At 37.2% G+C, this 22,986-nt stretch overlaps 2 protein-coding genes across 2 annotated transcripts; both read right to left on the bottom strand.

The window, feature by feature from the left end:
* Positions 1 to 10,293: 10,293 nt before the first annotated feature.
* LOC142175391 (uncharacterized) lies at positions 10,294 to 13,945 on the bottom strand. Its single transcript, XM_075241976.1, has 7 exons — positions 13,682 to 13,945; positions 13,262 to 13,468; positions 12,977 to 13,160; positions 12,434 to 12,817; positions 12,009 to 12,037; positions 11,516 to 11,944; positions 10,294 to 11,244 (listed from the first exon to the last, which is right to left on the bottom strand). Exons 1-7 carry the CDS (start codon positions 13,943 to 13,945, stop codon positions 10,294 to 10,296), a joined length of 2,448 nt encoding a protein of 815 aa, XP_075098077.1.
* Positions 13,946 to 15,102: 1,157 nt separating this feature from the next.
* LOC142175527 (very-long-chain aldehyde decarbonylase CER3-like) lies at positions 15,103 to 22,654 on the bottom strand. The gene is made up of 12 exons (XM_075242472.1): positions 22,530 to 22,654; positions 22,155 to 22,323; positions 21,567 to 21,787; positions 21,244 to 21,476; positions 20,897 to 21,116; positions 20,617 to 20,744; positions 18,426 to 18,682; positions 18,225 to 18,332; positions 17,071 to 17,277; positions 16,136 to 16,246; positions 15,864 to 16,037; positions 15,103 to 15,520 (listed from the first exon to the last, which is right to left on the bottom strand). The coding sequence occupies exons 2-12, from the start codon at positions 22,203 to 22,205 to the stop codon at positions 15,344 to 15,346; spliced, it is 1,887 nt and encodes a 628-aa protein (XP_075098573.1). The 5' UTR covers positions 22,206 to 22,323; positions 22,530 to 22,654; the 3' UTR covers positions 15,103 to 15,343.
* Between the last annotated feature and the right edge of the window lie 332 nt (positions 22,655 to 22,986).

Genomic DNA, 22,986 nt, shown 5'->3' with positions numbered 1-22,986 from the left:
TAGTGAAGAAATTGATCGAGAAACTGCAAAATGGAAGCATGCAATTTTATTGTATGTAGTTGGAGATTCCCCCTCAATAGGAGTCTTGGATCACTTCATTGCTGATTAATGGAATTTCACTGTCAAACCTAAAATTTACTTCCATAACGATGGTTACTTTGTAGTTAAATTCAACTGTGTGGAAGATAGGGATGTTGTGTTGCTATACGGTCCACACACTATAAGAAGTAAGCCTATCTTTGTCAAAGCATGATCGCCCAACTTTGATTTTGATACAGAAGTGCCTCAGACAATCCCTATATGAGTGAAGTTGCCAAAGTTGCCATTGAATTGTTGGAGTATGGACTCACTTAGCAGAATTGGTAGTGGCTTAGGAGTTCCACTCTTTGCGGATGAATGCACAATTAAAGTTGAAAGGATCTCCTATGATAGGCTACTAGTAGAGATGGATGTCACAAAGCCCATGCCTAAATCGATCAAAGTTATGGATCCGGTTGGGAAAATTTTTTATCAACATATTGCGTATGATTGAGTCCCTGAATATTGCTCCACTTGCCTGCAAGTTGGTCATGTTTGCCGGAATGAGGTGAGAACAACAAAGGCCATTCCTGTGGCCAAGCATCAGCAAACAAAACCAAGAATGGAATGGAGAAGAAGGGCAGAGCAAGAGAAAGCTGAAGCAGGGACAAAACAACGGACTCATAATATGATGTAATTGCAGACACAACAAGAATAACAGCAACTAAGCCCAGATGCTAATAATAATGAGGGAGACCAAATGACAACCTGGGAGACAACTAAAGGGAAATCAGTAGCTAGAGGTGCTCAATCCAAGATAAGGCAGTATTAATATAGTGAATGGGTTTAGCCTATTAACTATTCTAATAGCTGGAGACACACTGGACAACACTAGTGGTGAGAAGGGGCAATGCAATTATCAAGGGGATATTGGGAATCCACAATTCAAACATTCAACTAAATGAAGATCATAGCATGGAATATGAGGGGTGTAAATAAAGTATATAAGGAAAAAGAAGTAAAGAAGTTAATACAAAATAATGATGTTGGTCTGATAGCAATACTAGAAAACATGGTCAAAGAAGAGAATGCTAATAGAATAATAAAAAAGATAGCAAATAATTAGAGGTGGTGTGCAAACTACTCCTATAGTAACAAGGGTAGAATCTAGATATTATGGGACTCAAATAGAGTGGAGTTTTATGCAATTGTTATGAGTGCTCAAGCCATTCATGGCATAGTTACCAAATTCAAGTAAAGTTTACTTTGTCTGCGATTTATGGATTACATACTATTGAGTTTAGGAAGCCACTATGGGATGAGCTAAGAAGTGTAAATAACTCTATGCAAGGTCCATGGTTAACTACTGGGGATTTTAATGCAATAACATATATGGATGACAGGCAATTTGAGAACCCACTGCAAGAAAATGAGGTGCGAGATTTTAATGAATTCATAACAGCAACTGGCATGGCTGAGCTACGTGCAGTGGGAAGAAGATATACATGGATAAATGGACAGATTTATAGTAGGATAGAGAAAGCTTTAGCTAATGCTGAATGACTTCTAATATTAGCTCTGACAGAAGTAGTGATAATGAACCATGGTTGTTCAGATCATATATCCCTGAGCATACACTTTGTAGAAACTGTGAAGAGTGGTCCGGGGCCTTTCAGATATATGAATTGCTTAGTGGACCATAAAGAATTTCTAAGCATGGTGACAAATGCTTGGGGCAGCCATATAGGTATTAATCACATGTAGGTCATCTAGAGAAAACTTAAGGTGATAGTAACAGCTTTGAAATAATTAAATCAAATGGAGTTTAACAATGTGGAGGAAAAGATTAATCATTGTCAACAAAGGCTGACTGAAACACAATCACAAATGGGGAACCACGATCACCCTAGTGAGCTGTTTACTGTCGAAAAAGAATTGCAAAAAGAGCTGGAGAAATGGAGCCTTGTGGAGGAGAGTATAACAAAACAGAAGTCAAGAACGAAATTATTGGAATTGGCAGATGCCAGCACTACCTGCTTCTTTGCCAATCTGAAGAATAGGCAAGCTCAAAACAGGATTAAAAGTCTCGCCAATGGAAAAAGGAGAAATATTGCAGCAACCAGGAGACAAAGAAAGGGAGGTGACCGGTTTCTACAAAAAACGGCTTGGTAGTGCTGCTGCCCAACTACCAGCAGTGGATCATAACATCATGAAATATGGTAATGGTTTAACAAGAAAGCAACAATTATATTTGATAGCCCCGGTCACAAAAGATGAAATGTGCCGAGCTCTTATGCGTATAGATGATCAAAAAGCTCCAGGATGTGATGCCTTTAATGCTCTTTTTTTAAAAGAGCCTTGTTTGTGATAGGAGAGGACGGGGCAGATGCAGTGATTTTTTTCTTTACTAATAAAAAAATGCACAAAGCTATTAATTGCACTACAATTACATTGATCCCAAAGGTCAAGCATCCATCAAAAGTGTCTGAATTCAGGCCTATCTCCTGCTGCACTATGTTGTATAAACTTATATCCAAAATTCTCACTAGAAGAATGCAAGGTGTTATGGACAGTCTAGTGACAAAAGCCAATCTGCTTTCATTCCAGGCAGGTTGATCACTTATAACATTATACTGGGTCATGAACTTGTGAAGGATATGGTAGGAAAGGCATCACACCTAGGTGTATGCTGAAAATTGATATGAGGAAAGCCTACGATTCAGTGGAATGGACATATATTGAGCAAATACTTAGCTTCATGCAGTTCCCAACAAGATTTGTCAAATAGATTATGTGTTGTAGACTGTTTCCTACTTAATTATTATCAATGGGGACCTTGTGGCACTATTTCAAGCTAAAAAAGGATTGAGACAAGGGGATCCCTTATCGCCTTTCTTATTTGTTCTAGTTATGGAGTACTGTAATAAAAGTTTTAAGGGACTCAATAATGTACCTACGTTTAAATTCCACCCAATATGCAAGAAGCTGCAGATTATTTAATTGGGATTTGCTGACGACTTACTACTATTCTGCAAGGGAGAACTAGAATTTGTCAACTTGCTATTCCAATATTTTCAACACTTCTCGCATGTATCTAGATTGGTTGCTAATGTAGATAAAATTTCAATATATTTTGGAGGGGTGAAGCCAGAGGTTCAGCAGGCTATCTTACATGCACTACAATTCACAGAAGAAGAGATGACATTTAGGTACCTAGGGATCCCTCTTAGTACTAAAAGGCTATCAATTACTCAGTGCAAGCCTCTTATTGACATGATATTGGCCAAAATCAAGTCATGGACTACAAGATAATTATCATACGCAGGCAGACTACAGCTTGTAAAGTCAGTTCTTTTCTCTATAAAAGTATTTTAGTCGCACGTGTTTGTTCTACCAAAAATAGTGATCCAACTGGTGGAGGCTATATGTAGGAGTTTTCTATGGACTGGTGGAAGTGAGATCTCAAGGAAGGCACTCATAGCATGGGATAGACTTTGCCTTCCTAAGGCTACATAGGGCCTCAACATCCTGGATATCTATACTTGGAACTTAGTTGCTACTGGGAAATTATTGTGGAGTGTTTGCAGGAAAAAGGACAACCTATGGGTCATATGGATCCACTCTTACTATACAAAAAGAGGCATAATATGGGAAACAAAGACTACTCAGGCTTCATGAATGGTGCAGAAAATTCTCAAAACAAGAGTAGTGTTTGAACAAATAGGATTAACTGAAGACGAAGTAGCAGCAATGAACAATTATTCAACCAAGAAGTTGTATGGGCTTATTCATGGAGATTACCAAAAAGTACCATGGAGAAGATTGATATGCAACAATGCTGGATTGACTAAGTAGTTGTTTATTCTATTCCTGGCATTGCACATGAAACTCCAAACAAAAGAAAGGATTGCTTGCCGGGCTAATCTAGATGACATGGAATGTGTCTTATGGCTGAAGGAAAATGAAGACATTGATCACCTCTTGTTCGAGTGTGAATATGCTAAACAAGTATGGTCCAAATTGTTGAAATGGCAAGATATCACTAGGAATGACAGTAACTGGCAGCATGAAGTTACATGGAATGGAACATGCAAGAGGAAAAATTGTAGATCAAGAGATATATAGGATGACATTAGCTGGAGGAGTATACCACGTGTGACAAGAAAGAAATGCAAGGATCTTCAAGACTCAACAAAGAACTATTGATCAAGTGACAAAGCAAGTGATAAGAGAGATACATCAGAGAGCATGTAGAATGAATAGGCTAGATAGACACATGCGGTTACTAAATTTCTATCCATAGAGGCTGTTTTAGTGGAGCAGTAGAATGTTTGTATCAATGTCCAGCAAGTTTTGGACTAAATGTCCAAACTGCTTATTTTTGCTTTCTCGGAGTTGTAAATAATTTTTGAGTTGTAATATAAATAGTTAGTTACCAAAAAGATAAAGAACGAATTTGGAGCAAATTCAAATGTCCAACAATGCCTCCAACCCAGATTCTTTTTTATTTGCATTCTCTTGTAAGTTTTGCTTTTTGTTTGAAACTTTTTGAACATTTAGACTTTCTTTTTTCAAGCTTCTTTTAGATTCTAGTTGATAGAATTCGAGGGTCCACCAAACTATATAGAGAACCTCTATTAGTTTTCACATATTACACACACACAACAGTAAGTAAATGACATTGAGAGTTTTTACGTGGATAATTCTCAGCTCACGGGATTAAAAACCACGACCTATCATTGTAGGATTTCAACTTCACTAGTAAGCAAACTTTTAGATTACAACCTATTGTAACATAGGAATTAACTTCTTAATCCCTCACTAACTTGTAACAATTCTATTACAAGTCACTTTGTAATACCTCTATTACAAAGACTTTACAACTCGACTAACTCTAGCCAAAACACAAACGCAAGAGTTTATGATTTACAAAGAGTTTCCTACACAATGCTTCTAAGTAAGCTAAGTAGGAATTACATGTAAGAACTTTGACAATGGTACAACTCAACTAAGGGCATATAATAACTTGATATGGGGAACTGGTCCGTAGCAGTGTTGTTCTTTGTTCTTGATGCACTTGAGAATCATTTACTGGATGATCAATCACTGTGGGAGTGCTTGAGTGAATTCTCTAAGTGTACAAGTGATGTTTTGTCTTTGGTTTAATGTTAATATAACATTGATGACATCACTTGAATGATGTAAGCAACTTGGGTACGAGATCCTTCCCAATGGATTTGACTGTTGCACTGTGTTGTACTGTTGCGTGTGCAGGCAGCCACTTTTCAGCTGTTGGAGGGTTGACTGGTACGATCACCAGGGGAACTGATGTCTATATATTCCCCTTGTTGATTCTTTAGCTTCTGAAAGACTGACGAACCTCTTAAGTCTGGTTATTTTCATATGCTTGAGAATGTGTATCAGGTTCCTTATCTGGTTCTTGACATTAAGTTTGTTAGATCATCAAAACATAAAATAAGGTACTTATAACCTATCAATTTTTTCCTTTTTGATGATGACAAACTTATAATTGAAATGCCCACGAAGAACCATAATGAACCAGAAATGGCAATGCTTAACCTTGAATTCCCTCTGAATCTGTGTCCCCCCCAATCAATGCACATCACTTATTCAATTATGCATATTCTTCTCCTTTTTGGTATCATAAAAAGAAGAAAATTAAGTAAAAGCAAAAAGAAGTCCAGCGTGGTTAACTCATGCCACTTGTGTGCACACAAACATAATAGAAGACAGAGACATAAGAGCAATGTATACAGAGCAAAAAGGGAAAAGATTTATTTAAACAGTTTGGATTTTACGACAGGAGCAGTTTCAATGTTGCCAACAACCATCCACAATTCAAAACAAAAAAAATAGGTACAAACCATAGAACATCATCAGAAAAGTCATCAAAAATGGACACTTAAAACTTGACACTGTAGGGGATACTGTTTAGGGATCACTAGAGAAAGAGGGCCTAGAGGAGGGGGCAAGGGTTTTGAGGACTAGATCCATTGGAGTATTCACCGACATTTGCTCATTGAGCAGTCTTTCTTTCAGGTCCTCTACTTGTTTCTTGAGCTCAGCATTCTCCTTAGTTAGACAGACAACCTCTAAGCTTTGAGAACTACTGGAACCAGGTGCCTTCTGAAGCTGACTGAGCTGACCCTCAAGAATAGCATTCCTTGCTTTTAACTTCCTGATCTCCTCTGCAGCACTGTTCTGAGCGTTGATCAACTGAGAAATGGTAGAAGTGATTCCAACTCCTCCAACCTTATCAATACACTCACATTCTTCGAGAGTGGTCTTGGAGAAAGTTTGCTTCCTAGTGCCCACTTTAGCTTGTCCTAGAGGGACCTTGAATAACTCAAAAACCTTAGTGAGAAGGAACCCATAAGGCAGCCCATGGTTACCATCTTTGAACTCTACCATTTGTTGCATGTGTTCAATCATAATCCCAGGTAGGTTAATGGTAGTGAAGCCATCTAGTGCTTCCATGAGAACCAGGTCGTCTCTAGAGGTAATGGATCTTCTCTCAGCACGGGGAAGCAACACTTCGTTCACTATCTCAAACGGCAATTGGTACACTGCAAGGAGAACCTTCTTGTGCACCCGTTCCCCTGCTGGATTGCCTTGTCCTTAACAATAGCATTTCTGAAATTTGAAGAGCAGGATCCTTAGATTGATGACAACCCTTCAGCAGGCACACCCAGAATCGACCCCAACAAAGCAGAGTCCATCACAATGTCAAGCCCATTCACCAGTATGCAGATGTGATCATCCTCAACTTTGAAGAAGTTGGCATAGAAGCTCTGTACTTCCTCCTCATTCACTTTTGGAGCATCACTTGTAAACAAGTGCGTCTATTGTTGGAATTCACAGATTTCAACCAATTTCCGCATCCCGGCCAGCTCCAAAATGTCAGGGGAAAATGTGCGGCCCCATAGTACCTTCTAATTCGTCAATTTTTCTTTCCCATCACTCTAGGATTCATCAACATTAGCCTTCTTGGAGGAACCGGGTTCCTCTTTGACATCAACTTTCCTTTTCACAGACTTGCGAGCAGTTTTTCCCTTCTCAACGGATTTTGCAGACACTGTTTTCTCAGACACATTTTCACCAGAATCTTCCATCACCTTGTTACCAAAATTTTCACCACTATCTTGTCACCAGATTCTTCCACCAAATTTTCACTAGAGATAATATCATCACTCTTGTTTGGACTCTCAATACTCACAGAAGATTTCTTTTTTGACTTGGAGAGAGGGTGCTTCTATGAGCGCTTGTAATTCAAGGAACCAGGTTCCTCGTCCACTTCATCATCCACAGTGACAACATGCACTACCTTCTCATGCACAACCTTCCCATCCTTCACCAATTTCCTCTTCCTTTGACTGACTTGACTTTTCTTAAGAGCGTACGCAAGAGCCTCCTTCTTTTGCAACCTTGTAGTGGGTCACTTAGGAGTTGGCTCTAGAGTAGCAACTGGTCTACGCCTAGCCCGGATAAAGCTAGCAATTCCTATACTATCGAAATCCTCTTCACTATCCCCATTCTCTTCACCAGATACATATCTCATCTCAGGCACCACCACAGACAGAGGATCAACATAAAAATGAGAAGAGGGAGCAGGGTCAATACTGACCTGAGGATCTTAAGAGGACCCCCTGAGATGGATCCTCCGAGGAGGGATCAAGTCCTTCATTAAGTACCCCAGTAGTATTGTCCCGTACCGATTGTTCAACAGGCATAAGCTCTCTACCTTCTACCAAGGTCTTAGGCTCTTCCCCCTGAGGCTTAGACCCATCCTCACCTCTTTCGATAATAACCCCTTCAGCCGCTATAGATAACATATTTTCTATTACTTCTTTCTCTTGTAACTCCATGAAAAACGCATGAGAAGGATGAGTGTTACCTGTGGACTCAAGAATAGGAACTATCTTTGTTGATTCAGCATTCTCAGGACTAGCAGTTTGGTCTGTATTTGAGCCTTCTTCCATAGGAAGATTGGAGATTACCTGATTTTCCTCTTCGTCAACTGTACCCTTTTTACCTAGTTTTTCCGGCTAGGCAGGAGGAGAGCTCGTAGCCACAAACCTTTTAGGAGTCGAGGTTTTGCGGCTCTGATGAGAACCAGAACTCGATTGGGTAGGAGAGGAGACTGAGTGTGGTGGTGACTCTATCCTAGGTTTTTGGTTAGTTGTAGTATTGAGTGAGGAGTCTAACATCGGTGTTTTAACTGGTGGGGACTCAATGGGGGTGTTACTTGGAACACCCGAGGTTTCTTGATTTCCAATCTTGGTGAGAAATGATGAGTTGAAGAGGAAGGATTGGTAGTTTGAAGAGAAAAAGAAGAAAGGAAATTTTGAAGTTTGATGTGAGGAGTTGTGACGGTGATGGATGTATTTAAGATGGATGAGGGACCGGTTAAGAAAAGGCGGCAGTTTTGGGAGTCGGGTCGCATACCAACGGGTGAGACATTTGGGTCCAAAAGACGCAAAGAAAAGAAACTGACACATTGATGACATGGCATTATTTTATCCGTTCAAAATTGTGCATGAGATAATAAAGAAACTACTAACCTATGTCAGGAGAACCAAGTTCCCTGACGGATCTTGCAAGTGTAAGCTTTACCCCTTTTACCAGCATGCACTGCATAAACCGCTCTGTAATCATCATGCGTGTCTACCTGTAACGATATAGAGATGAGTTAGACTTTGCCAGAAGACACTTTTTAGCTAATTTTACCTGTACATTTCTTTCATAGCCAATCATTGAGGGACCAGGTTCTTAGTTGGGTTTTATCAACACCAGTGCCAGGCGATTTCTTTCAATATGTTCTCTGCTCAAGGCTTTGGTGAATATGTCTGCAATCTAATCTTCTGTGCTATATAATTTTATACAGATAAGCCCCTTTTCAACATTGTCTCTGAGAAAGTGGTGACGCACATCAATGTGCTTGGCTCTCTTATGTTGGACTGGATTTTTGGCCATGTTGAGTGCACTTGTATTGTCACACAGGAGGGGCACACAGTCAAAGAACACTCTAAAGTCTTCCAAATGTTGTTTGATCCACAACAATTAAGCACAGCAAGAAGCAACTGCTACATATTCCACTTCTACAGTTGAGAGTGCCACCGAGTTTTGCTTCCTTGTACCCCATGAGATTAGACAGGAACCCAAAAAATGTGCCATTCCAGACGTTCTTTTCCTGTCCACCAGATATTCTGCATAATCAGTATCAGCATACGCAATAAGATCAAAGTTGTCTCCTAAGGGATAGTAAAGAACCAGGTCCTGCGTTCCTTTAAGAAATCTCAATATTCTTTTGGCAGCCTTCAGATGAGATTCCTTTGGATTAGATTGAAACCTTGTACAAAGACCCACGCTGAACATAATGTCTGGTCTACTTGCAATCAGATACAAGAGTGACCCTATAATCCCTCTATACATGGTCTAATTTACAGGGGAACCAGGTTCATCCATGTCTAGACGAGTGGCTGTGGCAATAGGAGTGTCAATAACTTTTGATGCTTCCATGTCGAATCTTTTCAGCAGCTCTTTGATGTACTTCTGCTTACTTATCAGTGTTCCCTTTTGAGATTGCTTCACCTGGAGTCCCATGAAGAAATTTAATTCTCCCATCATGCTCATCTCAAACTCACTCCCCATGAGTTTTGCAAATTCTTCACACAGAGAGTCGACTGTGGCTCCAAAGATGATATCATCAACATATACTTGCACAATGAGCAAGTTCCTCCCTCGTTTCTTCAGAAAAATAGTGTTGTCAATTTTCCCTCTTGTAAAGCCATTTTCTAGAAGAAAGTTTGACAACCTATCATACCAAGCCTAGGGAGCCTAATTTAGCACATACAGTGCCTTGTCCAGTTTGAACACGTGCTCAGGATGCTCGTGATTCTCAAATCCAGGTGGCTGCTTGACATAAACTTCTTCTTTTAGGAAGCCATTCAGAAATGCACTTTTGACATCCATTTGGAACAATGTGAACTCTATATGAGATGCAAAGGCAATAAGAATTCTGATAGCTTCCATTCGAGCAACTGGAGCAAAAGTTTAATCATAGTCAATCCCTTCTTCCTGATTGTAGCCTTGAACTACAAGCCTTGCCTTATTTCTTGTTGTATTTCTAAACTCATCGAGTTTGTTCTTTAATACCCACTTGGTTCCTATAATAGTTCGATCTGCAGGTCGAGGAACCAGGTGCCATACTTTGTTCCTTTCAAATTGATACAGCTCCTCTTGCATGGCTGTGATCTATTCTGCATCTTTTAATGCTTCTTTGATATGTTTGGGCTCTATTTGAAAAAGAAAGGCTGAGAAGGCAAGTGAGTTTCTAGCTTTTGACCTGGTTTGAATTCCTGAGTCAAGAGGAATGATTATGTTGTCAAGAAGGTGTGAACTTTTGTGCTTCCAATTTGGTACTTGAGCCTTATTGGTAGAATACCCAAGTATGTCTGATTGAGGTTCTTGGCCGCTTCTTATTTCTGCAAGTGGAGTACCTTGGACTGCATCGACAACTCTGTTTTCAGCTTCAGTTGTTATGATTGTGAGACTGGGTTCTTCTCCAATGGATGGAGATGTAGTTGCATCATCTTCACTGGATTCATTGACATGACTCATCATGTCTACCTTTCTATTTGTCATTTCAATGACTTCACTTGGAACAGATAAAGGTTCTCCATCTTGATCATCATGTCTGTCCTTCTCACAGGAGAAGTAAGATTCATCAAAGATCACATGTATACTCTCCTCAACACATTGAGTTCTTCTGTTGTATACTTTGTAAGCTTTGCTTTGGGACGAGTATCCTAGAAAGATTCCTTCATCACTTTTGGAATCAAACTTTCCAAGCGCTTCCTCGCCATTGTTGAGAACAAAACATTTGCAGCCAAATGTCCTCAAATGCGTCAGCTTGGGCTTTCTTCCATTCAGCAACTCATAAGGTATTTTGTTTAGAAGGGACCTGATCATGCACCTATTTATCAAGTAGCATGCAGTGTTGACTGTTTCTGCCCAGAAACATTTTACAATGCCACTCTCAATTAGCATTATACTTGCCATATCTTCAAGAGTCATGTTCTTCCTATCTACAACACCATTTTGTTGTGGTGTTCTTGGAGCTGAGAAATTATGAGTAATTTTCGACACAGAATTCATCGAACTTGGCATTATAAAATTATGTCCCATGGTCAGATCAGATACAAGCTACATTACTTCCCAAATTCACTTGGATCTTCTTGACAAAAGCAACAAATACTTGGAAGGTTTCATCCTTGGTTCTGAGAAACAGGGTCCAAGTGAATCTGGAGTAGTCGTCCACTATCACAAAGATATTTCTTTTTCCTCCTCTGCTTGGCACCCTCATAGGTCCACATAGATCCATATGAAGAAGATCAAGTGGCCTTGAGGTGCTAACTTCCTTTTTGGGCTTGAATGAGGATCTGCCATGATTTTCTTTTGCACACGCATCACACACCTTGTGTTCCTTGAAGCTTGACTTGGGAAGACCATGAACTAGGTCCTTCTGGACTAGTTTGTTCAGTAGTGAAAAGCTTGCATGCCCCAGCCTTCTGTGCCATAATTCGGCATCATCATCAACAGCTCTTAGACAACTGAGATCACCACTTTGTTGGGACTCAAAATCAGCAACATAGATGTTCTTGTATCTCTTGGCCACTAACACCACTTCACTAGTCACAAGATTTGTAACTGTGCATATTTTTGACACAAATTCCACCTTGTTTCCCTTGTAACATATCTGAGAGACACTCAACAGGTTGTACTTCAGACCATTGACATAGTACACATTTTCAATGGAGTGAGAGAGTGACTTGCCAATCCTTCCAACTCCCAAAATGTATCTCTTTTTGCCATTTTCAAAAGATACACTCCCTCCTTGCAGGGCCTTCAGTGAAAGGAAATCGATTGTGTTTCCAGTCATGTGCTTTGAGCAGCCACTATCCATGTACCATTGTTGGCTGCTCCCCTTCATTGCTCCCTGCACAAGGAAATCAAGGGTTAAATTTAGGAACCCAAACAAGTTTGGGTCCCTTGTAGTGAGGAAAAGGGTGAATGAGAGTTCTTTTAGTCCAGGCAGGCATCATGCGTTTTCTATATGAGGGACCAGGTGCTCTAGCAGTAGTTACTTTCTTAGCAAAAACTTTATTTTTCTGTTGAGACTAAACCCTAGCCTTGCAGTTTTCCTTAAGGTGCCCATTGTTACCACAGTGAGTACAAAGCAAATTATCGGGTATAGTAACATACTTGCTATGAGGGTTGTAGGGAGTCTTTTCCCTTTGAAACCCAATTCCCTGTCTCTTTCCTCCATTGTTTATATACATGGCAGTGATAGCATCAGAGGACCAGGTCCATTTGAGTAATTTTTCAAGATCACTCTTGACTCTTCCTAGTTCTTCCTGAAGTTGTTTGTTCTTTTCAAGTTCAATACACAGTCTAGACTTCACTGTCTTCATCTCATCTTCAAGCCTAATATGTGTTTCATTAGCAACTTCCTTACCTTTGTGAAGAGTCTCATGCCTACCCCCTCCTTTCAGTTCCTTAATTGTGTTATTTAGATCAACTACTACTGCTAGTAGGTCATCTCTCTCAAGCTCAGTGTTAGCAACTCTTTTGGTCAAGACATCTTTTTCTTTTTTCAAACTCTCAATAGTTTCTTTCAAATCTACAACAACGGCTACTAGGTCATCTCCAGATTGTTTTGCTTCTCCTAATTCCACAATTAGAGCATTTTTATCATTTAAAACACTGTGGTATGCATCTATTAAAACATTTGCCAAAGACATGAGTTTTTTAGTAGAATAAGATTTCAGATTTCTCTGAACATCCAGAAAATTTACCTCATCATCATCGTCGTCATCTTCATCATCATCAGACTGAGCCATCAAGGCAAAAATAGAGTCATATTCAGTTGCTTCACTTTCTACTTCCATCATTGAACTATCACCATGATCATTATCTTCTTCAGATTCGCTGGAGCAGTCTCCCCATACAGCAAGAGCTTGCTTCACAACATTGTCAGCAGCATTCTTTCTCTTGAAGCATTTATCAGGAACCGGGTTCCTCTTGGCTGCTTTGTCTGTATTGTGCTTGAATTGATCTTGCTTTAGGAAGGGACAGTCCTTGATGAAGTATCCTGGATTTCCTCATTTATGACATAGGTCATAATTTTTTGGCTTGCTAGAACTGCCCCTTTTTGGAATGCCTCCATTTCTGCGAACCATTTCTGAAATCTTCTTGTCAAGTAAGCCATATCACCATCCTCACCACTTGAATGGTTATTGTCTGTCTTGAGGACCAAGTTCTTCTCTCTTTTGGGCTCTCTTCTTTCATTGTCCTTCTTTTTCTTCATTTCATATCTTTTCAGATTGCCAACAAGTTCATCAATGGTCAGCTTCTGCAAGTCCTTTGCCTATGTGATAGCGTTCACTTTGCTTTCCTAGGAACTGGGCAGTACACTAAGTATTTTTCTGACAAGTTTGTTTCTTGGAATAATTTCTCCAAGAGAGTGAAGCTCATTGATGATAGATGTGAAGCGAGTATGCATGTCTTGGATGGATTCATCATCCTTCATCCTGAAGAGCTCGTATTCAGTTGTGAGCATGTCGATCTTGGATTGCTTGACCTGTGTTGTTCCTTCATGAGCTGTCTGGAGAGCTTCCCAGATTTCTTTGGCTGACTGGCATACCGATATCCTGTTGTATTCATCAGGACCAATGCCACAAACGAGAATTTTCTTTGCATGAAAATTCTTTTCTATGGCTTTTCGGTCGGCGTCATTGAATTCTTTTCTTGTTTTGGGAATGGTTACAGTAGGGTCGCTACTGGTTTTTGTGGGAACGAAGAGTCCATCACAGATGACGTCCCAGAGCTCGGAATCTTCAGCCATGATGAAGTCGTGCATCCTGGTCTTCCACCATCCATAATACTGGCCATTGAACCTTGGTGGCCTATAGGTAGAATGGCCTTCTTCAAAGTTTGGTGGGCAGCCATGAGGATCCTTTCTAGGTGTTAGCCTGATAGAAAGAACCCGCTCTAATACCAATTGATAGAATTCGAGGGTCTACCAATCTATATAGAGAACCACGTTCTCTATTAGTTTCTACAGATTACGTACACACAACAGTAAGTAAATGACACTGAGAGTTTTTACGTGAAAAATTCTCAGCTCACGGGATTAAAAACTACGACCTACCCTTGTAGGATTTCAACTTCACTACTGAGAAAACTTTTAGATTACAACCTATTGTAACCTAGGAATTAACTTCTTAATCCCTCACTAACTTGTAACACTCCTATTACAAGCCACTTTGTAATACCTCTATTACAAAGACTTTACAACTCGACTAACTCTAGCCAAGACACAAACGCAAGGGTTTATGATTTACAAAGAGTTTCCTACCCAATGCTTCTAAGTAAGCTAAGTAGGAATTACATGTAAGAACTTTGACAAAGGTACAACTCAACTAAAGACATATAATAACTTGATATGGGGAACTGGTCCGTAGCAGTGTTGTTCTTTGTTGATGCACTTGAGAATCATTTTCTGGATGATCAATCATTGTGGGAGTGCTTGAGTGAATTCTCTAAGTGTTCTAGTGACGTTTTATCTTTGGTTTAATGTTAATATAACATTGATGACATCACTTGAATAATGTAAGCAACTTGGGTATAAGATCCTTCCCAATGGAGTTGACTGATGCATTGTGTTGTACTGTTGCGTGTGCATGCAGCCACTTTCCAACTATTGAAGGGTTGACCGGTACGATCACTAAGGGAACTAATGTCCATTTGTTCCCCATGTTGATTCTTTAGCTTTTGAAAGACTGACGAACCTGTCAAGTTTAAGTCTGGTTATTTCCACATGCTTGAGAACGTGTATCAGGTTCCTTATCTGGTTCTTGACATTAAGTTTGTTACATCATTAAAACATAAAACAAGGTATTTATAACCTATCACTAGTTATTTAATCACCATTTCACTTGAAAATGAAAAATAGACTACTCCACTTGGTACAGGAATTTGGGGACTAATAACACAAAGAAATAGTGAAAACATAGAATCATGGATTTTAATTGAAATTCTTAAATATACATACAGAATGAAATACTGGATTATGTAATTGTACCACAAATCAAACTAAATGTAAATATCTAGCCAACTAAATTAATTTCTGTTTCTCCACACCTACAAATGGGATGTTAAGAACATTATTATTTAACCACTTTCTCAGGTAACTATTGAATTGGAAATTTTAATTAATTTCCACATGTTACTTAATCACACATTAATCAATCTGTCTGAAACTTGATACTGGCTTTAATCCATGTTTTAAAGCTGCCTCCCAAACTAAGTCGATCCTGTGCACATCAATAGCTCCAACTTCATGGTGTGTCCAGCCTTCCAATGAGTGAACCACTCCTCCTGCATGGCATGCATGGACTACCCCTCTTTCCATTGTATACTGTTTAATTATTCATCCCAAAAAAAAATTAGTTATGAGAATTAATATAGAGAAAATATATATTTGCAGGTTGCTTTTAGGTGTTTCAAAAAGTTTACTAAAGGCATACAATAAAATGGATAACTCCAAGTGATCAGAAAATAGTGTGGTGGCGGAGACTAGAGAGTGGTGAATACATGTTTCATTCTTAATAAGATATTTCGGGTATGGAGTCGTCTCTGGTTGGGAGAATTTTACCCTCAAAATGGGACTTCCATGCCAAAATCCGGATTACTCAGGCCCAAAGCGGGTACCGGATATCGAAAGGAAAAAAAAAAAAAGAGACAGACAGAAAATTGTATACCTCACAAGATCCAAGTCCTTGAACATCTAGAGGCAATCTCATGGCAGCAAGATCACCATAAGTACAGTCACTTCTAAAGGGAAAGACAGGAGGTACCACAAACTGGTGGAAATGTGCTGCTGTTGGTGCAAAATTCTGCTCACTTGGAGTTATCCATTTTCCAACTATCCATGTCTACAAATATCACCGACCAAAACAATCATATAATGATAATATATTTGAATTATTTTGATGAAATATTTCAGAATTAAATTATGCAATAAGACGTTTACCTTGCAGTTTTTTGCTGCCTGATACTTTGTCACTTGGACTAGGTACTTTTGGTATTCAGAAGGAGCTTCCTTTTGGATCTTTTGAAATCTTTCAGTTGATGAAGTTAGCATCTGCAAATTTGAATAACATAGTCAATGATTAATTGAACATATAATTGTTCAAAATTCATGATTTTAGTATTATGACTAAATTGATATTAGTAGTAATTCTTGTGCTTAGACCGCAACAGGAAAACCAAATGGAAAAAATCATTTGGATAAAATGGAGCAACCTCTTGAATTCCCCCAATAGTTTAATTCAGTTTCAAGTAAAACTTAAAGATCAATCCACAACTTTAAATGAACTTGGCTCACTAGACTACACGATTTTGACATAGGACATTATCATTAATATACACAACTTTTCATGAAACAATCGAAATTCAGAACTCCTGGAAAAAGAAACTAATTAACATAGTGTAACTTTTTCCTATATGGACATCGATATAAATGGACCCCCAGCCGCTACTTATAAAAGCCTATCTTTTATAATCCATGTCAATGTATACAGTACAAAACTACGTTATCGCAATCGGCATAAAACCGCCCATAAAAGCAAGTGGTTCATCAAAATAACTCTTGTGAAAAGTAAAACTACAATCTTTTTTTTTTGTCTGTATGCACTTGGAAAGCATTTGTCTTTTTAAGGTTTCGATCGTCATAAATGTCAAAACTATAAAGACAGTCCATGAATTGATCTATGGTGGGGCCATTGGTTGTTGAATCTAAAGAATTTTCCATCCAAAGAAAATTCGTACCCAAAAATTATAGTAGTATGGTCTTAATCATAAATTTTTGACAAACCAGCCAAGAAAATGGCTATACATGGATAAATATAAAGCCAAAAATTGAAAAAAAATTAAATTTAAAAGGGAAGTAGAAATTATGATACTTACAAGCACACGAACTTGTCTTGTGCAAAGATAAAGAGCAATAGCTCGTCCAAGTTTAGAGGTGGCTCCAGTTAAGAAAACCTCAGTGATGTCCTTTGGAATTTCTTTAAGGATAACAGCTGCAGTTAAGGTATTCCCATGTACGACTCTTACTCTAAGGTTAGGATGCTTGTTCACAAATAGTGTCCCTCCTCCATTTAGTGCCTCGTTCTGCATATATAACAACAATCCAAAATCAATGCTACTTATTATTTACAACAACAAAAAACCCAGTATAGTCCCAAAAGTGGGTGTGGGGAAGGTACACAGGTAGTGTATACATAGACTTTACTGATGGATCCATCCCATGTGTAAAAAAGACATCTTCCTCTTGGCTTTGAAATGTCAAAGCAACTAAAGGAATAGTAAGGAAGATTTTATGGCAAATATTTCTTTGGTTTCACATTGAATATTTGACTCTTGCCAAACTCATGAGATCATTGATGACATCAATGAATCAATCCTAAACACTATAAATAGGTGTCTTGCTCTCATTGTAAAATACACCAACAAAGAGAGAAAGAAAGAGTGAGGTTTCAAAGATAAGGTATAAGAAAATAGTCTGTGAGAAAAATAGAGAGTAAGTGATATTATAGTGAGGTGGGAATATCAAAAGATTCTTTTGAGTGTTATAGTGGTCTTTGGAGTATTTTACTCGAACCTACAAAGTGTAAAATTCCTTGCTATAGTGATATCAGTTGCTCCTCTCAGGGCCGTGATTTTTCCTTATTCAAAAGAGTTTTCCACGTAAAAATTTTGGTGTCGTTGTCACTCTTTTATTCTTGTTAATTACCGTATTTAGGTGCTACGTTATTATTGTGAATATTATTTTTGTAGGGGGTTTATTCTCAACACTTACCCCTACCCTGCAAAGATAGAGAAGTTGTAGACCCTCGGCTCAAGGACAAAATGAAGCAGTAGCAACAATGCTATTATATAAGCAATGACATTTGCCATTTGGTACATGCACAAGATTCTTACATTTTCACCTTATTTATTACTTAACCGAGATAAAGTGCATTAGTTTGTTAGATTCTTACATTTTCACCTTATTTATTACTTAACCGAGGTAAAGTGCATAGTTTGTTAACATCTGGTGCGAGTAAGTTAAAGAGTACCTTGTTTAATGCAGCAAGGCTGATGACTTTGACACCCAATCTATCAGCCCTAAGAATTGCTTGCTCTATTTGTTTATTAATGCCTTGTGCTGCAAATGGCAAGAAATACTGCCACACAAATATTCACAATAAACCAAATTAGTATATTCATATCTAAAAACCGCAACTTAATAAATAGGAAAAACAAGAAAACGTACAGACCTGGAAACCAAAGCGAGGGACGACCCAAGTTTGGTGCAAGTAGCCTCTGAGGTAGTAAAAAGTGTTCAAAAAGGGCTTGGAGTAGAGCCACATTACAAGCATGGCAAGGAAAGAAAGAGGCAATAATGGTATTAAGAAGAGCTTTGTGCTGAAAGGAGTTGAACTGAATGATCTGAACATATAGGGTACATGCAATGCCGATGTCATGTCTACTACATGCGCCAAGAACACAAAATCTGGCACCCTCCCATTCTTACCTGAAATATAGTAGTATTCAAATTTTAGGAAGAACTAACCTAAATATTCGTTCACCCAGCCGACCTTTATATATCATATACATATATAATATATGTATAATTTATTTATGATATATTTATAACTATGTATAATCTATATATACATATTCAGAAATATAAACAGTGAATCAGATCGACTGACTATTTATATACGCCGGTTTGACAACCTAGATAAAAATAATGGCAAAGGGTCAAATATACCCTTGTACTTTCGAAAATGGTCTAAAAATACTCATCGTTATACTATTGGGCTATATATACCCTTCCCGTCATACTTTGGAATAAATATACCCTTATTTTGGATGGAGTGTCACGTGTCAGCACCAGATGAAAACGACCCATTTCTTTTTTTTATCCGATCCGTTTTAAAAAAAAATACCACCCGACCTGTTTTAAAATTTAATTTTTTTAAAGCATATATTTTGTAAAATCTGGAATTTTTTTTTGTAAAAACTGAAAAAAAAATGAATTTGCAAAATATATATTTTAAGTCTTTTCAGTTTTTAAAATATTATTTTTGTAAAAACTGAAAAAAAAAATTATAAAATATTTTTATTTTTTTAAAACTAATGCATATGTAGTCCACTGCTTTAGGAGAGTCATTTTTGTTTTTAATTTTTTTTTTTAAAAAAAAACAGTTTTTACAAAAACAATACTTTAAAAAAACTGAAAAGATTTAAAAATATATATTTTGCAAATTTATTTTTTCTTTTTTTTAAGTTTTACAGAATAGTTTTTAAAGTATTTTAAAAAAATAATAATGTTTTTTCAGTTTTTACAAAAATAAATACTTTAAAAAAACTGAAACGACTTAAAAATATATTTTGCAAATTCCTTTTTTTATTTTCAATTTTTACAAAAATCAAATTCCAGTTTTTACAAAATATATGCTTTAAAAAAACTGAATTTTAAAAAGGGTCGGGTGGTGGATTTTTTAAAACGGATCGGGTAAAAAAAAAAGAAATGGGTCGTTTTCATCTGGTGTTGACACGTGGCACTCCATCCAAAATAAGGGTATATTTGTTCCAAAGTATGACGGGAAGGGTATATATAACTCAATAGTATAACGAGGGGTATTTTTAGACCATTTTCGAAAGTACAGAGATGTATTTAGGCCTTTGCCGTAAAAATAATTAGAAAGTTATGATGATTAACAATAATCAAGTTGAATCAGGAGGATTGACAGTGTTCTTATTTAGTTTTTACGTGACTCAAAGTTCTGAATTATTAATTCGATCGTAGATGTACCCCACTAAATCAATTCTCTCTATGCAATTAGAAGTATTGTGACAAGCAAGCGTACAATTTTATTGTCTTATCCACCTTTTCCATTTGGCAAGACATATCGAGTACAAGATTTTTCATTTCTAAATTTAGTATTGCCTTGTACTGATCAGCCTTTAGAGTACTTTAAATTATTGGGGCCTCAGCAACTACCTACATCTAACTTCGTGCTACATTTTCGCCAAAATAAATCAGCTTACAATAAATTTCAAAAAAATATTCGTCATATTACTTTCCAACAACTCTGCCCGAAAGCTAGCAGGTGTAGACCTTATATACAATAAAAAACTGTGAAAAATGTACTCTCTATATATGTTCTGAATTTATTGGACCCATAGTAATGTACTAATAAATTTTCACAGAACCATAGTACACAGATAAAGTTAGACATCTTTTCTAAAATAGGACAACAGAAGCTTCAGAGTTGCAAAAAAGGCATGTACTGCTATCATAAAGATGAGACGGATTCAATACTGTAGTAATAGATGTGACCTGCCACACCTACTGCTTTTCTTTTTTCAAATTATATATACGTTGAATAATTAAATCACATTTGTTTCTAGGATACTGATTATAAATTCGTACTTATTAGATTAGACAGAGATGTTTACCTGATTCAACACTTGCTTTTGTGTGCATGTCCCATGATTTTGGGTTAAGAGTGTTCCCTAGCACATCAAAAAGTGGCATAAATAGGCAATAATTGGTTTCTATCTCCGTGTGGTGTAGGTTGTGGTACCTGTCAATATAAAGAAGAATATTAAATTTTGATAAATAAAATTTTCAGCACAGGACATAGAATAGATGAATTAAACTAGCTCGTTTGTGGTACAACTAATACTTGTAAATTTAGCGTATGCTAATATGAAATTAGAAGAAGCATTGACTTACGTTGGAGTGTAAAGAAGATACTTCATAAATGGAAAAACTAGAAAGAGCTGATGAGGAATAATCTCGAAATTGCAATGCCCCAAACATCTTAAAAAATCAAAGATCAATACATAGCCATAGATTATAGCTACTGATCCATATCCCATGAGACAAGACCCTAGAATTGGAATTCCAATCACTCCACCTAAAAGAATTTGCTCCAAAAATGTTGCATGACCAGCTGAATATCCCATAAAATGAGAAAAAACAAATAAAAATCAGAATTGCAGTAGGTGTAACTAATTAACTAGTATAGTTTAAGTGACAAGAAATGTTATTTGAAAAATTAAATTATGTATTTCTTTTACCTGTAAAAGGTTGAGGTATAGCTGAAGAATGATGAAGTGAATGATAATGGCTGAAAAGATAACTTCCATGGAAGCACTTATGTAAGAAGTAGTAAAGGGGTTCTGAAATTACTATATGAAGGATTGTGATCACCACTAATCCACTTAAATCCCATATAGGAAGATTAACAAGGTTTGGGAACATGTAATAGGCTAAAGTAGCCATTAGAGCATGAAGAAGTACAAAATTATCCCTGAAATATAATTATTAATATTAGTCAAAAGATTTGGAAATTAAAAAGAAGTATGTGCAAATTAAGATGATTTCAAGATTGAACATATACCAGTCCCATTCTTTGTCAATCTGCCTAAAATCAACTCCTCCTTTAATAATACGGCGGTTTCGAGTTAAGAACAACATGTTACTGAAAGAAGACCATAGTTGATATATGAGACCTCTAAGTGAACATAATATGAGAACATGCAGACACCAAGTTGCCCAAATGCTGTCTTCTTGATATCTTGAGTACATCACTTTTGCAAAAAATGGTCCATACAGTAAATACTGTTCCAATAAACAAATAAAACATAAAACATTAAATATCCAAACGTTAAAGGCTGAATACATAGACTGACATCTAAACTTTGTCATATCCGGGAAAACCAAAGAGGAAGAGCAAAAGGAGGGAAACATAGGAAAATAATGATAAGTAGAGTACAGTCAAACCTCTTTATAACATCTTCGTTTATTCTGATTTTTTTGGCTGCTATAGTGGAGTGTTGTTATAGAGGACATACATTATAACATAACATAAAAATCGATTCCGGAAAAAGCTTGACTTTTGTAGTAAATAATTGTTGTATAGAGATGTTTGTATTAGTTTTGAGTTATCATCAAGCTGGTTAGAAAAAGGGGTTTTAGCAATATGTACCTTGAAACTTCCCAAGTTCTGCCATGGCCAAGATGACAATGGAGCTTCCATATTTATGAAAAATAACTCAATTATTTTTTCTCCTCTGCTTCTTCTTCTGTTTTTCTAGCTAGTAGAGATCCCAAAACGAAGAGGAAGTGTGGTAGTGACAACTTCTCAACTATTGTACCTATATTCTTGGAAGAGCATGGGTTAGTCTTGAATATATATAGCTGATGTAAAGAAAGGAATAAGGAAAGTTAAACAAAAGAAGAATTTTCTTGAATTCTACGACTTATTAGTTAGCTAAATTTGATTTTAATGTACAGTTGAGCGCTCTCTCAATCTTTTCATACACATATACACACAGAAACTGTATCATGGATCTGTCCATACTTTTTCTATTTTCCAACAGATTGACGGTCGTTGACCTGCGAATATAATTGCGCCAATTAATTTGTATATACTTTGGAGGGTCGGACTGGGGGAAGCATGGGCAACTATATTTAGGGTTCTCTTTCCCACATCTTTGACATGTGGCTCCTAAGGGTTGGCTCCTAATATATATTTTCTCAGATATAGAATCTAAGAGGACAAAAAGTAACTTTTGAGATAATACCAAAAGTACCATTAGAACTAATTGTGACCGTAGATATGATACGACACTTTTGTGATTATAATAACATATCATTTAGAATTAGATGAGAACATTTAAAATTGAAGTGTTTTAACATATAGGAAGATGTTATTTATTTATTTATTTTGCATTAAAAAAGAAAGAAAGAGTGTAAGTTATCAACATGCCACTAATTAGAGTTGGATATAGGGGAGTTTTTCTCGTCTAATCATGTCC

The sequence above is a fragment of the Nicotiana tabacum genome, chromosome 21, assembly GCF_000715075.1.
Source record: "Nicotiana tabacum cultivar K326 chromosome 21, ASM71507v2, whole genome shotgun sequence".
NCBI classification, from domain to species: Eukaryota; Viridiplantae; Streptophyta; class Magnoliopsida; order Solanales; family Solanaceae; genus Nicotiana; species Nicotiana tabacum.
Note: the sequence above shows the minus strand (reverse complement) of the source record. Positions and strands in the feature narration are given on the sequence as shown.

Coding starts and splice junctions, on each gene's coding strand:
- LOC142175391 (XM_075241976.1), bottom strand. CDS start 13,945: ATGGCTGAAGATTCCGAGCTCTGGGACGTCATCTGTGATGGACTCTTC. Junction 13,161..13,261: donor AATGGTTCGCAGAAATGGAG/GCATTCCAAAAA, acceptor CCCTTCCTAAAG/CAAGATCAATTCAAGCACAA. Junction 12,038..12,433: donor AGAACTAGGAAGAGTCAAGA/GTGATCTTGAAA, acceptor TTCCTTGTGCAG/GGAGCAATGAAGGGGAGCAG.
- LOC142175527 (XM_075242472.1), bottom strand. CDS start 22,205: ATGGAAGCTCCATTGTCATCTTGGCCATGGCAGAACTTGGGAAGTTTC. Junction 17,278..18,224: donor GCCTTGCTGCATTAAACAAG/GTACTCTTTAAC, acceptor TTATATATGCAG/AACGAGGCACTAAATGGAGG. Junction 15,521..15,863: donor AAGGACTTGGATCTTGTGAG/GTATACAATTTT, acceptor ATAATTAAACAG/TATACAATGGAAAGAGGGGT.